We start from the raw sequence: 17,978 nt of genomic DNA, 5'->3' as shown, positions 1-17,978 counted from the left end.
TAGAGTGCTTCAACTTAGGCGAGGGAGTGGAGTTGATGTGCGTCTCCTGTATGAAACAGATATCCACATTATGTCTAGCAAGCATCCCATGCATCAGCCTAGCTTTTTTGTAGTCCCCAAGACCCCGAATGTTCCATGTCCACAATTTAACACCCCCCATTACGTGATTCATTCAAATCCGCAAGGCACAGTCCGGTGCCTGTCACAGTGTCCCCAAGCACTCCAACCCAGTGTAAGCACAGCAATGCCCCGTATATAGCATTTGTCATATAGCATCCTTTTACGCACCAAATCGCAGCAACCATCAAACATCCCAACTCCCCCCACCACCCCCCGCCCTCACCAACCCCCCAATCAGGTTGTGATAAATCCCTCCTAGAGATACGCGACAAAACCCCTCGATATACACGCATAGCATGATAGCAACTAAGAAACAAAAACAGTGGGAGACACCTCATGAGGGCGTGGTGCTCCAGGCGTTCACCCCTGCTTACACAGGGTGGCTGCGTTATAACAGTCCCTCCCCATTCCCAACGTTAACCATGTCACATTATCTGTACCATCAGCCTCAGCGGAAAACCAGAGTTGTAGCTTATGTCAGCCGCGTTGACCCAATGGACAGAACAGCAATTCAGTACCCAGTCACAGATCAATCAGATTTATCTTAGCATTACAGGTGTATCAGAGCTTCTGCCTATAGAGCAGTGCGAGGTGAAATATGTACACAGCCGTTTTTGTACACTAGCAGTATTATCAGTCATTGTCACTTAGATGGCCGTCTTCCAACCGCAATCTTGGCGATTTCCTTTTCGCCCCAGAGCCACAAATGTGTTTCGCAAATTTCAATGCAGACTGGGCATCAGTAAAATGATGAGTGGTACTTTCATGCGCCACCCTTAACTTTGCAGGATATAGAAGGGAGTACTGGATTCCCACTTGGAGCAGTAGACTTTTAGCCGGCTAAAATTATTTTCTAGCGGATTGCACCAGAGGAGTGAAGTTAGGGTAGAAGGAGATATTGTTACCTTTGTGTGTGATTTTACTCTTCTCTCGAGCTAGGCGTAGAATAAGGTCCCTGTCCTGAAAATTCAGCAGCTTTGCAAGGATGGGGCGTGGGGTCGATCCCACCGGTGGCTTTTTCCCAAGCGATCTGTGTGCCCTCTCGACCGTGAACACCTGCGAAAGGGCTGGGTCAAAGATTTTGTGTAATAGGTCAGACACATACACTTCCATTCTGCCAGTGTTCGTCGTCTCCGGAATGCCTGTGATGCATTTATTGGACCTCCAAGAACGCGCTTCTAAATCGTCAGTCTTTGCACGGAGGAACTGCAGCTCCTTCTCGATGTTAGTGATATGTTGTTTGGCATCCTGTTGGAACTCGCAACACTCTGTGTGCCTATTTTCAAGGCTGTCCAGTCTTGTTTCGTGTGTGTCCACCTTTGTTTTCACCGTCTCTAGTTGCGATGACATGGCGTCAAGTTTGGTATCTATGCTTCTAAGGCTCGATCTCACCTCCAGCATCAGAGCCTTGACATCAATATCCGAGTCAGCTCCTTGTGAGGGCGTTTCCGCTGTTTCCTGGTCTGCTGCATTCTGTTTGGCCTGCCGTTTCTGTTCGAAAGTGAGTTTGGGTTGTCTTGCATCATTGTTCGCACCCATTGTGGAACTCTAGGTGTGTCTACTCCTAGGATTACTCCGTAGGCGCCGCTGCACTCGCGTGCCTGTGAGCGCTGCACATATATTGCTGTACAGATCAGCAGCGACCTGCACTCTCCACTAGCATCCCCTTAGTCACAAGCAAGGTGTCCAACTGCAGCATAAACCTCAAGGGTGTGGCCTGTGTTTGGAGTGCAACTCCATTGCACATCCGAGTATAGGGTGGTGGCACAACACACTGGTCCCTAAATAATAGGTTAAAGCAGGATGACCGCAGATATTCTGACAACTGTTTATGCAAGTGTGGTGTCCCTCTCAGTAAACACCTCACAACGACTGCACCCCTATAGGCCTTAATGCTGGCGCTTTGTGTCTTTGTGCCACCGTGTGTGTGCCTTGTCGTCTGTGGGCAAAAACGACTGTGTCCTGGCTGCGCCTTAACTGTATGATGTGCCCAGCTCAATGCCTCACTCTGTCTCTTGATCTGGGCCTCTCTGGCCTTGCGTACTCACTGTTCGTGCTGGTATCCCGCTCTTGTGAGCCGTTGTGCACTTGCTGCGAATCCGGGTCGTCTGTACCAGGAAGGGGTCAGGGCCGCCCTCACTCTGCCCGTATTCCGCAGCAAACTGCTTAGGTCACACGCTTATCCAGTTTTGGGTGGTGGCAGATGTAAGTTATTGGCCGGGCATTATTTCTAGTTCATCACCTATTGCAGGTGAGGCGGCGTGTTGGCAGCACAGTCGTCACTCAGGTGCCATAGTGCAGTTGCCAGTCTTCACGCCACAGAGATCCCTCTTGTTGATGCACTGCGTGGCAAAGTAGTGCTAAGTCTTGTTTCGCTGCCTGGGTCGGGTGTTTGCGGTGCTCGTTCCAGCCCGGGCGTGCGGCCAGCTCTTGTGAATGTCGCCTGTGCCTCCTACGTATTAATGGTGCAATTTGATTTTCTTGCCCCCACCGGCCTCGAACGCGTGCTTTGATCAGCCCCCCGGCCCGTATCCAGGTGTTCGTGTGTAAGTCTGGGGCCGTACTCAGGTCTGCTTAGGGAAGGCTTTCACTCGGCACTCACTCCTCCGCCCGTGCAAGCGCTCCACAAAATGGCGGCCCCGCCACCAGGACTCAGTGCTGTTAAGTTCGTAAGCGGCAGATCAGTAGGTGTTGCAGCCCCGGCTGCTCAGAGTTCCTCCTGTGCCGCCAATTATCACAGCGTTTCTGCCCGTGCGCTCCTGCACAGCAATGCAGGGGTTACCTTTAGGCCCGCTGATCCCCGGGCCACAGCAGCAGTCTCTGCACAGTCTAGGCTCCAAGGCAGCCGGCGTCCACTTCCGTGTAGTCTCCGTCTGTCTTCACTGGTGCATAACTCGATTTTCTCCCGATGAATCGCCCCAGAATTTCGATCGGGTTATCTCCTGGGCCTCCGCGCACGGTTGCCTTGCAGTTTGGAACGTTGGGTGTTACAGGGAAAGGATATTCCCAGGATTAATACACGCAGCCGGCGGAGCTCGCTCACAGAGCGGCCATCTCGCTGCCCGGTTGGCCACGCCCCCCCACGTGCTAATTATTTGATATCCTGCCAGTAATACTGCGGTTATAATAATGATAGTCCTTTTAGTGCAGGTGTACCACCCTCCTCCTTTATCTATTTTTGGATGCATGTGCGTGTCTCTTCTTTGTATATGTATGTTCTCTCCTACTTGGTACATATATTTGTTCTTTCATTTTGATGTCTTACATATCCATTGGCTGTTTCTCTGGTCTTGTATACTACTCCTGTTGTATATTGTAATTCCTCCACTCTATCTCTATCTTACTTTTTTTTTCACCTCATAAACGATGAATAATTCTCATAAAGTTAAAGTTGTGGGTTGGCCAGAATATCTCTTCCCCTGCGCAAGGTAAAAAGAATCGCATGGCTATTCTTTTTTTAAAACTCTTCAGCTACAAAATCTAGACAAAAAATCTGATTCAGATGGTAGATTTCTATTGGTCAAAGTTAAAACTGGAGATATGATTTTACACCTAATTAATATCTATGGTCCAACAGCAGATAACCCAAATTTTTGGTTTCGTATTACTTCTGAGATTCTTCAACATTTGGAATGTTGCCTTAATTTTGGGGGGCGATTTTAATTTGATTAGTGACTCTCTTTTAGATAGACTGTCCTCCCCCTAAAGCCTTTCATTCTCTCAGAACGTTATTTAAAAACACTAAAATGGTTGGCATCTGGAGATTACATTTCCCCACCCAGAAAGATTTCACATTTTTCTCTACTCCCCACAGCTCTCACTCATGCTTAGATTATTTGTTGGTGTCTAGAGACTTAGTGAAAACTAGAACTTGGTCTATTATTGGTAATATTGAAATTTCAGACTATGCAATCATTTAGCTTCACTCACAAACAGGTAATTTTTCAGTCTCTCATTCCAGTTGGCGCATGAATGTTGATGTTGTTCTTCAAGATGCTCATACCATTTTAAAAGGTATTCATGAATACTTTTTACATAACCTTGATGATGTTACCTCCCCTATTGTCAAATGGGATGCTTTTAAAGCTTATTTAAGATGAATTGTTCTTTTTATAATGGCACATGAGAATAAATTGTTTAACACCAAATTATTACACCTAGAAAATCAGATTGCAAAATTTGAACAACTGCTCATCTCTTCACAGAATCTTGATTTTAAAACCACACTTAAAAAATTTAGAGACAAGTATAATTCCATATTGCATTAAAGAGCTGGTATACAGATTGCCAACTGGAAAGCTACATTTGCTTTTAATGCCAACAAGTCAGGAAAACTCTTAGCTAATTATCTGCATATCAACAAAGATAGACACTAAATTCACGTTATCCATAGTCACAATGGTACCGTTGCTGTATCTACCCCAGACATTATAGATGAATTTATTACATTTTACTCTACATTATATAGTAACCCGAACCATCTAGATTCTCAATTAATTGATCATTTTTTAACCTTTGCCAATCTTCCTCAACTTTCCCAGTCTGACAAAATCTAATTAGACAACCATATCACAACAGATTAATTTTTATTTAGTATTCAGTCGCTTAAACCCCAAAAATCTCCTGGCCCTAATGGTATTCCTGCAGAATGTTATAAAACCTTTGCTGACCCTACATCATCTGTTCACTACATGTGCTCAATCTGGTCTGCTCGGTGGCTCTTTTACAGAGGAGTTAATTATAGTTTTACCTAAACCAGATAAAGACCATATTAAAGTTTCAAGTTATTGTCCTATCTCTCTGAATAGCCCGGATTGTAAATTTTTAGCAAAAATTATTGCCACCAGATTAGCTCGAGTTTTGTTGTCCCTTATTCATATATCTGGATTTATGTCAAAACGTTTCTCTGTCAATAACATAAGACTCCTTTTTCATGTTATTCATAAGGCCTCTACCCATACCTCTCCTACTGGCCTACTAACTTTAGATGCGGAAAAAGCGTTCGAAAAGGTTCACTGGCAATTTCTTTTTCAAACACTCTCTTCTTTTAATTTTGGTAACAGTTTTATAAAAATTATATCGACTTTATAAGGCTCCCCTTCTGCCCGACGTTCTACTAATGGTCAATTTTCAAATCTCTTTTCTCTTTATAAAGGAACCTGATAAGGCTGCCCATTGTCACCTCTTCTTTTTTTTATTAGCAATTGAACCTTTTTTTCCACATTCGAAAGTCTGTTGATATTGAAGGAATTATGTTAGCTGATGTTAACCTTAAAACGTCTACCTATGTGGATGATGTCCTATTATTATATTTTAGCAATCCAGCTACATCTCTACTGGTGGTTTTAGATGTTATACGTAAATATTTTACTGTTTCTGGTTACACCTTGAATATTCATAAAACAGATTTTTTCCCCTGAACGTGCACTGTACACCCTCAGTACTGGACAATACTGAACTTATTTGGCAAAAAGAGAAAATCAGATATTTAGGTATACTCTTTCCACTTCCCTTAAAACACTCCATTACTCTCAACTGTGACTATTTACCAAAATTACAGAAAGAAATTGTCAATGGTACACTCTACACTTATCATTGTGAGGGAAACTTTAAACCATTAAAATGGTATTAGCCCAAATTATTTTCTATACCTTGTCTATGATCCCCATACAATTCCGCCTCCCAGACTGACATGGTGTTCGTGGCTTAGTCCTTGTAGGGATAAAGGCGTGCTGTCTGCCCTAACTAAATTGAACCTCATCAACATGGGCGACCTCTTCACTAACGGTAGGGCTTGCACCTGGGAAGATTTGGACCCGGAGGACGACTCTGGAACCCTGCTTCTCCCACGCTTCCAGTTCCATAGGGTGAGGCATTCCTTGAAGGGGCTGCTAGGAGAGGATATGACGGTCTTGATGTATGGCTTTGTAGTCACTGCTAAGACGCCGGCTCAATTAATTTCGAGCCTATATCGCATCACACTAGCAGAGCGGACAGCGCATTATGCTAAGCCACGTCTAGCATGGCAGACTGATTTAGCCACTGACCTCCCTGAGGAAAAATGGAGATACTACTGCGCTAATATTAAGAGAGAGTCCCTTAATGGCCGCCACTGTCTAATGCACTTTAAGTTCCTTAATAGGGTCTATTACACCCCTGAGCGCTTGTTCCGATATGGCTTACGAGAGAACCCCTGCTGTGAAAGATGTAGGGTACAGTCTGCTGATATTTTGCATCTGGCCTGGCTGTGCCCGAAGGTCGCAGACTTCTGGTGTGCGGTATATGATGATGTGAATAGAGTCACCGATTTGTCGTTGACCCCATCCCCACTATTGGCCCTACTGGGGTATTCTAAGGATATTGCGCCTGCAAGACGGAGGCTTGTGGTCATGGCCTTTTTAGTTGCCAAACGATGCGTCGCGCTCACCTGGATGCGAGGGCCGACCCCGACGCTAGCTAGATGGTCTAATGACATGTTATATTGCTGCACACAAACGGAACTGTATAGTGAGCTGCTCCCTCCCCGTAACCGCCCTAAGAACTACTGGGCGCAGTACCTGGAGAGGAGGTCTGTACAGGGTGATGGTGATTCGAGTGAGACACACTTAGTTTTGGAGACGGGGGGTACACGGGAGGACGCATCACAACACACTGACGTGGAGACCCTGGTTTAAAGAACTCGGAATGAGTCTTCTGCTGCTGGCGGCGGGGTGGGAGCGGAGAGTACTGGTGATGCCTGAGATGAGGAAGTGTATTGTATATATGACAACATTGTCACCTGAGTGGGGGGTAATGCCTTAGCCTCTGGGTATTCTGGTATTATTGTCTTACATGTGCAAATGTTGTGCTCCTTGATTGTAAGTTGTTGAAATGCCAATAAATAAATTAATAATAATAATAAAAAATAAATCCGCCTCACAGTCTAGCAAAAATTTGATAAGCTTATTTCAAAATGAATATGGAATCACAAAACCCATCGTATTGCTTACACTAAACTTAAACTGTCAAAACTGAATGGAGGATATGGTATGGCCGATTTCTTCCAATATCATAAAGCATTTATTTTAAAACAAGGTTCCCTTTGGTTCTCATGCTTGGACCCTAACTATTCCCTTAAATGATTAATGATTGAGTGCAATTTAGTATAACCATTTTCTCTTCCATCGCATTTGTCCATGTCTAATTCAAATATGTTTTTAAAATCCTCCCCCATTATTGCATCCACTAAACTGATTATTGCTGATTTTGACGCATCTTTTTCATCACGTATTTCAGATTCCACTACGATCTCCCTTTGGCATAAACCTGCCTTAAAATGTTATCCTACATTCGTATTCTGGAAATTATGGATTTTGACTGGCATTAACTTTCTCCAGGAAATGTAGGAAGAATCTGCTTTATTATCTTTCTCTGAACTACAGGACAGATTTATGTTACCCAATACCCAAGCTGGTAAATATAAACTTCTTTGTCTCTGCTTAACACCTTTCCAAATGTGCTACCCCAAATTAAGACTCCAGATTCGGTAAGTTGTATTAAACCTTTTTCTGCTTCCCAACATACTGTCTCCATATTATATAAACAATTTATTTGTAAAAATGCTACTAACCTTACCTTATTATCCACTTTTTGAATGCATAACTTTCCTTGAATCTTTTGTTAAAAGAGTGGAGACAAATATAGTCCATCAATATTTCAGGATGGTTTCCTGTATCATTATTTCAAACCAACGCCTTTATTTTGTTCAATTGTCTATCGACTCCATATAAATTATTTAAGGGTAAACTTATGGACTCCCACTTTGTTGGAACTACTAATGTTATGATGGTACTTTGAAACATATGCTTTTTTAATGTAATATATTAGCTCAATTCTGGAAAAATATTTGGGAAATCATTGTTAAAATACTTCCTATTTCTGAGACTCTCACTTACAGCATACTTGTTGGTAAATCTTAAATCCAATCATCCACCTTATTGGAGCCCTAATCTAAACTTTTTAATCTCCTTATCTCTATTACTATTAAATCCATTGCTTCCAATTAGAAATCATCGGTAACAATATCAATTCATGCATGGTGGTCATATGTTATTTTTTATTAGATCTGATGCTCAATTATCTGACAAAGGACCCTTAAAAAATACATCGTCTTTTCAACAGTTATGGAAACCAATTGAGGTTTATATTAAAACTTATTCATAAAATATTTAATAACTCTATTTGTTCCTATTAACAGTTTTGTATAACTACTGTTTTGAGGAGTAGCCTCGTTTGTTCCCTTTTTTCAACTTTTATAATTTGACTGCTTTTATGACAATGGTACATTTTTGGTATGTGGATATTGTTAAGCTAATATTTTAGTATTAGCAATATTGTATTACATATACCAACACTGTATCTTTTTTGTTTGTCATGTTTACAAAAAAATCCTAATTAAATATTTTGGACACTAAATACAAGTATTTACATTTTTAAATAGTTTAAATCATTTAATTTATTTTAACATGAGTTCCTATATATTATTTTTAAGTCTCTACCTAATTGTGTTCTATGGAAGGGTGTTGCAGTACCACTGGTCGGCCAATGGTGGTGCTGGACATACTCCAGCTCTGAGCTGGAGTACATTTACGACTGTTTTGGATCTATTTTGGCTGTAGTAACTATAGATGGGAAGTTTGTGAATTGCAATGGACTTACTCTTTTGTGGTTGGTGAATGTCCCTCCTTAATCCCTTGCCTAGCCCTCCTTACTTCTCCTTTAACTGCTCCTATTTAATAGTAAGTATTCCCCATTGTCCAGCTATACACTCGTCCTTCCCCAGTTTACTTTTATCACCTAAACGCAAGAGTGCGAAGATCTCTGCAGCAGGGGAGCAGATCTCCGCACAAAGAAATAAGGAGAGGAGTCCTCCACACGTAGGTTTATGAATAACATTTCGTTGTATGGTTGTAGTACACAATGCAGTTTGTGAATAGGCCCTGTTATTTTTTTCAAACAGGCTGTTGCTCTTTTGCCAGTAAAATTAGTTTTAGGGAAAAATATAATCCAGGCCAAATAAACTCCTCGACTGATAAAGAAGCTGCCAAAGCATGCATGACACCCAACGTTATGGTATGAGAGAGACAGTCCCATTCACACTGTTACAACAAAGCATGGAATTTCACAATAGATACCATTTGCCAGAGGTCTTTTTCTTCCAGTTTACCTTTCGCTGACTCGTTTCTGCTCGTGTAGATGTTTGTCTGATTCTGTCATTATAGGGGGTAATGTGAATTTCGGCTCTTCATCTTGTTGCTCCTGAAGCCTAGCAGGCAGGTGGTTAAGGGGAGCTCTCTGATAGATGGGATCCAAAACACAAAGTGAATTCACCATAATCTTTTCATATCTTTTTCTGCTGATGGTTTCTGCATCAAAATAAAATAACCTTGTCATGCCTTTCCATTGGGGTATATCATCTGTGCATTTTATAAAGACCTTAAACAGAATGACAATATTTTACAGAGTTTAAAACGTAAATAAACATTTGCTTCCTTACAAACACTTGATGATGTCTGACAGTGGCTCAGGATTTGCTCCCCTGACAAAACTATGAAATTCCTTCCATGCTTCTCTCACTACTTCTTCCAGTCTTTATCTTTCTTCTTAACTTCCTACCTTTTTATCATCCTTTTTTGTTTTCAGCTACCTATTTTTTACTTCCCTTACTCTTTTCCTGGCTTTCTCCATCTTATCTTACACTCCTTATACGTCTTTCTGTTATCCATTCTGAATGTCCTTTCCTTGCTTATTTCTATCTTTTTCCTTCCGCTCTTCTTCCTCTCCAGCTTCCCTCTCATTCGTCTTTCTGTTCATTCCAACCATCCTTCTTCGTCATTGTTTTCTGCTACTTCATTCCTTTCTTCTCTTTTCCTTCCTTTTCTCTATGCTTGAACTAGTCATTCTATCCACTCATCCTTTTCTGTATCCCTCTTCTCTTTGTCTTTCTCTTCATGTATCCATCCCTCCATCCAGCCATGGCTTTATCTCTATATGTTCTCCAACTCATAGCTCCATAATACTTTACTCTTGCAGTAGTGCGTAGGAGCTGGTTTGGAGACCACCTTATCTAATGAAAGTCAAAGGAACTCAAAACAGTGATTTAAATGTTATATTCTACGCATAACTTCCCAGTGATATCCACCCCCGCCCGTGTTCAAGCTGCTAAGAAAGTAAAATCCATAATTTGTGTGCCTTCATACTACTGCTTCATTATGAATATGCCAATATCTGATTGTGTGGTAACAAGTACCGAAATACCTCACTCTTTAATCTCAATTTCGTTTTTTTTTTAACTGAAAGTGCATATTAATTCGAACAGGGGAAGAGAGGATGTAACCTAACAGCTAGGGCGGTTGATCTCAAATCTGGGGACCAGGTTTGAGTCTCTGCAATAACGCTCAACATCCTGTGAGTCTGGGCAAATCATTTAATATCCCTGCACCTACAACAATCAATGTGTCCTGTGTAAGCAACTGGTGCTCATGTAAAGTGCTCCGATACCCAATACCTTTGGGCCAAATTAGCGCTACATAAAACAAGTTTATTAAGTTAATAGCAGGATTTTGTTTTAAAAAAGCAAAAACTAATGACCCTCACACTCTAGGAGGCAGCTCCTATGATGTAGGTATCAATATTTTTACTGTTCTCATCGCCAGGTGAAACGAACAGTTAAAAACATATATAGCACCACCCACTCTAAAGCGGTTGAAGGGTGTTATATGTAAGCCTGGGTGGTGAACTCTGCTCCGCTCGTGGAGTTTGCGGAGTTTTGCACAGTCCGCGTGACACGGAGCTTGCGAGTTCCGAAAAACTCTGCTCCGCGGACAGAGCTTATTTCCTTTTTCGCGTTCATCAATACCATGTTGGTGAGCGCGAGCGAGGAAAATCCACTTCCTGGCGATATTTTTCCTAGTTCGCGATGGTCAACACTCAAGTTAGCGAGCGCGAGTGTGGAAAATAAACCTCCTGGCAAGATTTCTGGCATTGAGAAACTGTCCGGTCGCGTTGAGAAAGCTGCCTCAAATAAAAATCTACACGAGAGGCAGAAAGGAAAGCAGCGCCCGCATGCGCTGTGCATGGTGCTGTTTGCGATGATTGCACGATGCGGACTAGCATCCGGCACTGAAAATCACAGCGAACTGCATTTTTCTATCGCACGCCAATCCTTGCAAAGCTCACTTTGCTGGGTTTTGCGTAGCACAACTTTGCGAACTCTGCCCATGGTTAGTTATATGTAAACCTCTGATGGTCCATCGAAGGAGAACTTCGGTGATTGAGCTCAAGGTAGCTCCATCTCTGACATACTTTATTACTTTATGCCCGCCCACCTGTAATTCAGGCATGTGGACCCAGGGTTTGGCAGAGAGGGTAGTCCACCAAACTCAAAATTAGGTTCACAGTGTGTGTACTTGACAGTGCTACTAAACTGGTTCTTTAGGATGTCCAGAAGAAAAAACAATGTACTGTTGAAACTAGCCATCAAAGAATCTAATAAGCAGCATAAGTCAAAACATCATGGGAATCTCAATGCGGAAAGTTTGTACATAGATGTGCAGATGCCACAAAGATCAGTTTTTCCATGGCTTTCGAATTACACTATTCCCAGATTTCCCCACATGGAAGGCGGAATTGCCTTGGAAATAGATGTTTCACATCATGGGCCTGATGAACAAAAGGATTTTGCGACTACAATTTTTTTCCAGTGTATTAACCCAATTTTACAATTTTTGAAAAGCTTTTATGAATTGTAAAATGAGGTGTTCGACTTGTACCCCAATTTGTAAGGGTCATGTATTGCAATTCCTTCTAAACTACAAGTCAGTAAGGCATGCATCTTGGGATGCAACAGCAATACCGGTTGGTAACTACTAATCTGTTGCTGAATGGGGTAGTAAGTGATTTACTAAGGTGAAGTAGTCCTCTTGAATTTAGGAATCAAGGATGTGACTTCAGGTTTAAAATAAGTAAAGAAAAAATAAGAAATTTACAAACCGGTGGACACTGCCTGAGAGGGCCTTGTTCTGCGTGCCTACACCTCCACCGCTGTCCAAAGGTGAGGAGAAACACAGAGCCACACCATGCCCATCAACCACCCCAAGTAGGTGTAACGTCAGAAGCTGTTCCCTGCCTCCTGTGTCCTCGCACGTTAGAACAGCACTGATAAGCAGCGACACCGCTCATAAGCGTGGAAGGAAAGAAAGGTGACTACTGTATTCCGGGGCAACCAGAGCGCTGCCAGAGGACGCACTTATACTGTAAGGCTGCTTGTCATGGCTGCCATGCCAGCAAGCTGCCCTAGCCTGGATGGTCTACACCGGTCTTACCACAAAACTATCTGAAGCCATTGCCCCAAGAGAAGAGGAAAGAGTTGGGCAAGTCAAGAGGCATGAGTGAGAAGAGCATTCTGACCCTGCCTCCACAAATGAGTGGAGGCATCACAAGAGGACATCTGGAGCATGAGGTGCCAGTTACTAAGGAGAATGAGTGTTCATATCCCAGAACCACCACCTTTACCGCAAATGCCTGCCAGGTTGAAATGACCACAACCAGTGGAAATTCCAAGGAAAGCAAGACTGAAACAGAAGATAGACAGAAGCCCAAGACACCAGAGACCCTGGCCCAGACATTAGGACCCCATCCCCCTGTACCTTCATTGCACACCATTCCAGACCCCACCAACCATACCTGAAGGCAGCAAAGCCTCAGAGTGCAGGAGGTAGAACCATGGCTCAGAGTGGGAGCTCCAAGAAGGTCCCAGAAGAGGGAACATGCAATGCATGGCCATTCACCACAAAGTATCCAAAAAAAGGAGACCCAACACTCGAGGCTGGTGGCTTGACTACCGAGACAGTCGACAACTGAGGAACCCTGTTTGGCCAGTCGTGAAGAAGCTGCATGCCTCTGCACCCAGAAAGAGAAGAGACTCAGCAACAAGAAGTCCCAGCAGCATAATTAGAAAGAAGATGCATGTTGAAGTTCAAAAGAGAAAGAGAAGGAAGTGAACCAGCCAGTGCACAATGTGAAACCTGACAACCGGCGAAGCCTAGGAGGGAAGATTAGGAATAGCCAGGCCTGACATGCACGCTTGAGAGGACTTGATCCACTGATAGAGTGCCTCTATCTACACAAACAAGCCACAGATGTGAAATGAGGACAACCTGGAGACCTAACAGCAGGAAAATCAAGAGTAGGCTGCAACCATATGCAAGCTGAGTCTCTGACTCACACTTTGCAGCGTAACCATCTAGACACAGTAACTGGTGGCTTAGCAACTCAGAGCATCTAGGCTGAAGGACGCAGATGCCTCCACAAAGAAAGGATGTAAGCACCTGGCTACCATGACTCCAAGGCATCAAAGATCCAAGAAAGAATGCCTGCGACTATCAATTATAAGCCATCGGCATGTATCGTGCAGGTTCACCACACATTGGCAACTCCATCAAGCCAGGCCATGCCTAATGCATCATCACTACCACCCATGGAGCATTGAACAACCAGAGTTGAGTCCAATACCATTGTAATACCTACAGGCAAGAAGCGCCAATCTGAAGGATCAGACAGCCCATGACTACCTGCTCACCCCGCCTGCATCCTGATAGTGAGAGCACGTCTTGACCAGTTGCATGAGTGAGTAGGGAGTGGCTCCTGTGTGGTCCTGCAGTGGACAGCATGTGGCACAAATGCACAGGGACGGACTGTCTGTAAGGGGCACCGGGCAATCCCCCGTGTCACGTCGTCTCGCCTGACCTTTGAGACAGGACAGGCGAGCAGGAAAAAGGAAAAGGAAGTGAGGCAACAGGAAACAAGGTTAGTCTGTAAGTCAGTCTGAGGCTGACAGGCAATAAAGATAGACGTGAAACAGAGCCTCCGCCTCGGTGTGTTTCTTTCCAAAAAGGGTGATCCTGACAATGGCGACGAGGGTGGGATTCCCTTAACACCCACCAACCACACCATCACCCAGCCGAACAGAGCGGCCGACCACCGAGCCCAGCAGCCTGCTTTGCCGGCAGCGCGAAGAGCACGAAAATTCAAACCGACGCCGGCGCTGCCAACATCGACCTAACGCCAGAGGTGCAGACCTATACACTCACCGAGTGGCCTGAGCAGTTCCTGTCTGCCGAAGCGAGAGCCGCCTGCCAACAACGAGGGAAGGGGAGCGCATATGCCAGAGCGCTGCCCCACGTGGTCCTGACTCGAGCGTAGTCCCGACTCGACCAGCCTGGGGATCCTGACGCGAGGAAGAAGCTGCCTGCATCCGCAGTTGGAGACGGAGGGTGAGTCACACCCAGCAGCCCCCAGTGACGCCAGACTCGAAGGAAGGCAAGACCCTCGGCACCAAGTAAGAAGCAAGACGTCCCGCGCGGCGGCCATTTTGAAGTCAGGCGCCGGCGCTTTACACAGCACACGTCTCAATGATGGTGGCCATCTTGGGGTCAGGCGCCATACATTAAAACAACACATCCTAGTCGGAAAAGAGCGCGAAAATCAAAAAAACACGCATAAACAAAGGCCTGGACACTGTCAAAAGCTTACAATCGACGTGCAATAAATCTCACGTGCAAATTAAAATACAAAGTGCGCACAGAGCCACAGAAGACCCTGGAAACTCTCTAAAGAGATTGCAATCACTGCACAGCCAGGCAAACTCACTCATTCCTCCGAGGCGACAGTACAGATGTCCGACCCACCTCCTGATAGCTCATCTGGTAACACGAGCCCAACTCTACAAGCAACCACAGCCACAGCGGCCCCGCAATCAAACCCAGGAGGATCATCCACTCCGGGCGACGCACCCACCATGGCCAACAACCCCATTGGAGCCTCATTCATGCGCCAACCGCTGCCTCTACCTCTAACACCAGGCAACAGTATGTTCCCCACGTGGAAACGGTGGAGTGAGGACTTCGAGGACTACATGATAGGGTCCCGAGTGGAAGACTCCAAACAAAAAATAGTGGCACTAAGAAACCTCATTGGTCCAGACATTGCACAGATCATCAAAGAACTACCCAATATAGCGACCGCCACCTATGATGAAGTAAAACTTGCTCTTGACAGACGATTCCTTCACAAACGCAATGTGGACTATGAACGACACACCTTCCATCTAGCCACGCAAGACAAAGACGAATGCATGAGTGACTTCATCATGCGCATCAGGAGGTTAGCACAATATTGCGACTTCGACAACTTCAAAACTGAAGATGCCCTGAGACTCCGCATCATCGGTGGGTGCCATTCCGAAACTCTCCGTCGACGACTGCTCAAGAAACCATATTCGCTGGAGGAAATCGAGGAGCTGACTCGGATAAACGATCAAGCAGAAGATTATGCCAAGCGAATGGGCACACATAAATCCGACCAGAAAGATCACCACGCACTACGCGTTCAGTCACACAGAACATCCAAATCATCCAGACCGACGTCGAGCTCCCACAAATCTCATTCTTCCCGAAAGGTGCCGTCCAAAGGAAGCTCGCGTCACTCCACATCTGCCAAGTCTGCGCCCACCTGCTACGGATGTGGTCAGGACTACCCACACTCAGGACAGTGCCCAGCAATTGGCCAGCGGTGTCACCGCTGCGGGAGAGACAACCATTTTGAAGTGGCATGCCAAGCCAAGCGGTCACCCCACACATCATCGACCAGAGGCCATGACACTCGCCATCGTGACACGCCGCCACCATGCAAGAGCTATCAAAGGGAGGGACAGCCGATCTTCCAGCTCATCAAATTCCAGTGCCCAGTCCGCCTACTCTGGCCAGTCAAGAAGCCGCTCCGAGAGCATTCATCGGACCAGACATCACGCATCCGACTCCTATCGATCACGCAGAGACACATCCAGCGGGTCTTCCTCATCGCACACCCCAACATCTCAAGACAGCGATAAATACATTTGCATGGTATCTGACCCGGACCGTCTAAAGCGATACCCGAAGCTGGACATCCTAATAGGCGAACATCCGGCAAAATTCGTCCTGGATTCAGGAGCGTCACTAAATTACATTTGCGCTCTGGAATACTATAACATGAAACAAAGGCCCAAACTATCACCTGCCGCTGTCCGCATCTTCACCTGGATGTCACGCAAGCCCCTACCATGCCTGGGTCGATTCCACACCACCCTCACCTTCAAGGACCGGACAGTCGATGCATATATCCATGTGGTGGAGGGTCCAGATGTAGCAGACTGCCTCCTCAGCCTACCAACGGCAGAAAGACTCAAACTAGTAGAGCTCCTCTACATGACAGAAGATGCTCCAGATATCACAGCAAAATTCCCAAACCTCTTCAAGGGCCTCGGGAAACTAAATCATTACAAAGTAAAACTCCATATCAACGAGAAGGTGACGCCTATCGCTCAACATCATAGAAAGGTACCGTTCCACCTCCAACAAGCCGTGGATGATGAGTTACAGGATCTACTCCAGACTGACATTATCGAACGCACGTCAGGACCCACGCCATGGGTGTCCCCGGTCGTGGTAGTCCCCAAGAAAGGACAAGATAACAAAGTCCGCCTGTGTGTCGACATGCGCGCACCCAACACCGCCATCGAGCGGGAGCGTCATCCTGGGCCGCACATCAGTGATATGATTACGAAACTGAATGGCGCCACTGTCTTCTCAAAACTTGACCTTAATAAAGGATACCACCAACTGGAGCTCCATGAAAAATCGAGATACATCACCACGTTCACTACGCACCAAGGCCTGTTCCGCTACAAACGGCTGAATTTCGGCATTTCCTCAGCCGCCGAGATCTTCCAAGAGGCCATCAGACGAGTCATTCAAGGCATCCCCAATGCCTTTAATTACAGTGACGACCTACTGGTGTTCGGCAAAGACCAAACCGAACACGACACGGCGCTGGACAGAGTCTGCCACGCACTGCTGACCGCGAACCTGACTCTCAACGCCAGCAAATGTGAATTCCACAGAGACACTCTGAAATTCTACGGACATATCTTTTCCAAAGAGGGGATGCGACCTGATCCAGAGAAGGTAGTGGCACTTGCAGACACCCCGAAACCTCGAGACGTAAGCGACCTTCGCTCCTTCCTAGGCATGGCGAGCTACTGTGCGCGATATATTCGCGACTACGCCACGATCAGCTATCCCCTACGTGAACTTACTCGCCAGGGCCAACCTTTCGACTGGACTGACCCGTGCCAACAAGCCTTCACCACCATCAAACAAGCTGTGGGGTCCGCCACAAACCTGGCATACTTTGACACCAAGAAAAAGACAGAGATCACAGTCGATGCCAGCCCAGTGGGCCTGGGCGCCATCTTAGCCCAATACCGTGATGATTCAGACCAGCGCCACATCATTGCGTATGCAAGTCGCAGCCTCACGGACACTGAAAAAGCCTACTCCCAACCGGAGAAAGAAAGCCTCGCTGTGGTGTGGGCTTGTGAACATTTCCACTTGTTCGTATACGGCAAGCACTTCACAATCATCACGGACCACCAGGCCCTCATCACCATCTTCGGCAATCCCAATGCCAAGATGCCACCACGCATCGAACGGTGGGGCCTACGCTTGCAAGACTACATCTTCACGATCATACACAAACCTGGAAAAGCTGAAAACCCGGCCGATTTCATGTCACGCCACCCCATGGCTGGAGCCCGGAACGCCCTGTCTGTAGCTGATGAATACCTTCATTTTGTCATTGACGCGGCCTGTCCACCCACAGTCCCTATTGCCGCAATTCAAGAAGCATCCACGACTGACCCACTCATCCAAGCTGTCATGGCTCGCATCCGCACGAACTCCTGGAGGGATGTGAAACACTCGCCACAAGACTCCGACCTC

The 17,978-nt window shown here is 45.5% G+C and overlaps 1 protein-coding gene across 1 annotated transcript in view; it reads right to left on the bottom strand.

Moving 5' to 3' along the window:
* The window catches only part of LOC147730469 (cyclic nucleotide-binding domain-containing protein 2-like), an 822,009-nt gene that overhangs the window by 272,692 nt on the left and 531,339 nt on the right, over window positions 1–17,978 (bottom strand). Inside the window, 1 exon segment of the mRNA XM_086954071.1 lies at window positions 9,337–9,524. Within this exon segment, the coding sequence (XP_086810197.1) occupies window positions 9,337–9,524 (188 nt within the window).

This window comes from Lissotriton vulgaris, chromosome 2_1 (genome assembly GCF_964263255.1).
Source record: "Lissotriton vulgaris chromosome 2_1, aLisVul1.2, whole genome shotgun sequence".
Classification (NCBI taxonomy): Eukaryota; Metazoa; Chordata; class Amphibia; order Caudata; family Salamandridae; genus Lissotriton; species Lissotriton vulgaris.
Note: the sequence above shows the minus strand (reverse complement) of the source record. Positions and strands in the feature narration are given on the sequence as shown.